Source organism: Olea europaea, unplaced genomic scaffold (assembly GCF_002742605.1).
Source record: "Olea europaea var. sylvestris unplaced genomic scaffold, O_europaea_v1 scaffold760, whole genome shotgun sequence".
Taxonomy (NCBI): domain Eukaryota; kingdom Viridiplantae; phylum Streptophyta; class Magnoliopsida; order Lamiales; family Oleaceae; genus Olea; species Olea europaea.
In genome coordinates, this window is record NW_019266013.1 from 278,659 (window position 1) to 280,344 (window position 1,686).

A 1,686-nucleotide genomic window follows, 5' to 3' on the forward strand; every position below is an offset into this window, starting at 1 on the left:
AATTTCTTTTTTCAGAATTTACAAAAAATTTAATTTTTATCTAAACCAAACAACGGCTAAGATGTAAACAACTTTTGTCCGTAGGGACTGATTGTGTAACAACAGTGAAAGGGCTATGACCAATTTACTACTAAGACAATAAAGTAAGGACCAATGTGTAATTTTGTTTCATTTATATGTCACCCGAGCTCCAGAGAATCAATACCAATATCGAAGCCCATGTTCAGGATTTGTATTCTATTTCTGGCGCATTTGTTTATTTGTTTAATCGCCTTGAAAAATTGAATCCCGAAATGGAAAATTAGAGAAATCTTTCATTGAAATCCGACCAGATTTTGCTGGATTTTTGTGGGTCTGATTTCGATGCAAAGTTCTTCCACTCCTCTTAAAGGAAAAGGATCAAATCCAACTTTTCTTTCGTTTTCTTGCATCTTTTTCTGAATTATATGCATCGGTACAGTGGGAATGGCAGCTGAAGAGTCACGGTTTCATGTTTTAGCTGTTGATGATAGTCTAATTGACAGAAAGGTCATTGAGAGGCTACTCAAAACCTCTTCATATCAAGGTAAAAATACAGAAGAATTTGGATTGTGGTCATTTCATTTTTCAAGATCTTATTTTTTCTATTAGGATACAAAATGAAATTTAAATGAGTATACGTGGCTTGTTGATATGAATAATGTGAGAACAAAGCCCTTCAAAAGATTCCAAGTTCAAGTATCTTTATCACTTATTTATGAAAAATATGTACGTGTCAAATTTTGAAAAAAAAAAAAAAAAAAAAAAAAAAAAAAAAAAACAACAACAACGTAGAGCTGCAATTTTATTTGACTGAACCATTTTCCTAGGTTCTGTGCATTATTTATGGCTTTATACAGGATAATAAAAGATTATGGGGTTTCATTTTTGCAAGATTTTAATTTAAGCCTTGATTTTTAGTATTTATTGCTCTTACAGGTTGGTTTTGACTGATTCATTTGTTGGGCTTTGTGATATAATAATGGCAGTTACTACAGTAGATTCTGGTAGCAAAGCTCTGGAGTTTCTTGGTTTGCATGAAAATGACAGAATTGCCCATAATGAAACCTCTGTTTCTCCCAAAATTCATCAGGTAAATTTCCTTTTAAATTTTTAATTTTTTACACCCCCCACCCTAATCATACTTTCTTGGATTTTCTTGTTTGAAAATTCCAAAAAAAATAAAAATAAAATTCTATATATGCAGGAAGTGGAAGTAAATCTTGTTATTACAGACTACTGTATGCCTGGGATGTCTGGCTATGATTTGCTCAAGAAAATTAAGGTATATTTTCTTGTACGGATGAATTTCCTTTCATGGAAAATACGCCTTCGATAAAATCTTCTCAATTCAATATGTGCTACTTTCAGATTGATGATGTGGTCCTTTTCTTGCATTCATTTGAGATCAATAAAACCTTTTTCAATTTTTTTTATTTTTTTAAATCCCACCTAATATGAGTAATTAATCAGATAACTGAAAGCATTTAATTCCACATGCCTAGCTTACCCTAATTGGTTGTTTGATAAGTTGGAATCGGATAATAATACAGAAAGGATGACTTTATAAGGAAAAAGATGGAGTTACAGGAGCTAGGTTCACAGCCCCTGCCAGATGAGAGAGGAGGTTGGGGGGGGGGGGGGGCCCCCCCTTTTTTTTTTTGTTGG

The 1,686-nt window shown here is 32.9% G+C and overlaps 1 protein-coding gene across 1 annotated transcript; it reads left to right on the top strand.

Moving 5' to 3' along the window:
* The first annotated feature begins 221 nt into the window (after positions 1 to 221).
* Positions 222 to 1,641, top strand: LOC111391187 (two-component response regulator ARR8-like). The gene is made up of 3 exons (XM_023016348.1): positions 222 to 565; positions 1,008 to 1,111; positions 1,226 to 1,641. The coding sequence occupies exons 1-3, from the start codon at positions 466 to 468 to the stop codon at positions 1,355 to 1,357; spliced, it is 336 nt and encodes a 111-aa protein (XP_022872116.1). The 5' UTR covers positions 222 to 465; the 3' UTR covers positions 1,358 to 1,641.
* The last annotated feature ends 45 nt before the right edge of the window (positions 1,642 to 1,686 follow it).

What these genes read in the sequence shown, in the direction of transcription:
- LOC111391187 (XM_023016348.1), top strand. Translation starts at nt 466, where the DNA reads ATGGCAGCTGAAGAGTCACGGTTTCATGTTTTAGCTGTTGATGATAGT. An exon ending in CAAAACCTCTTCATATCAAG is followed by an intron (nt 566 to 1,007) that starts GTAAAAATACAG and finishes TAATAATGGCAG; the next exon opens with TTACTACAGTAGATTCTGGT. An exon ending in TTTCTCCCAAAATTCATCAG is followed by an intron (nt 1,112 to 1,225) that starts GTAAATTTCCTT and finishes CTATATATGCAG; the next exon opens with GAAGTGGAAGTAAATCTTGT.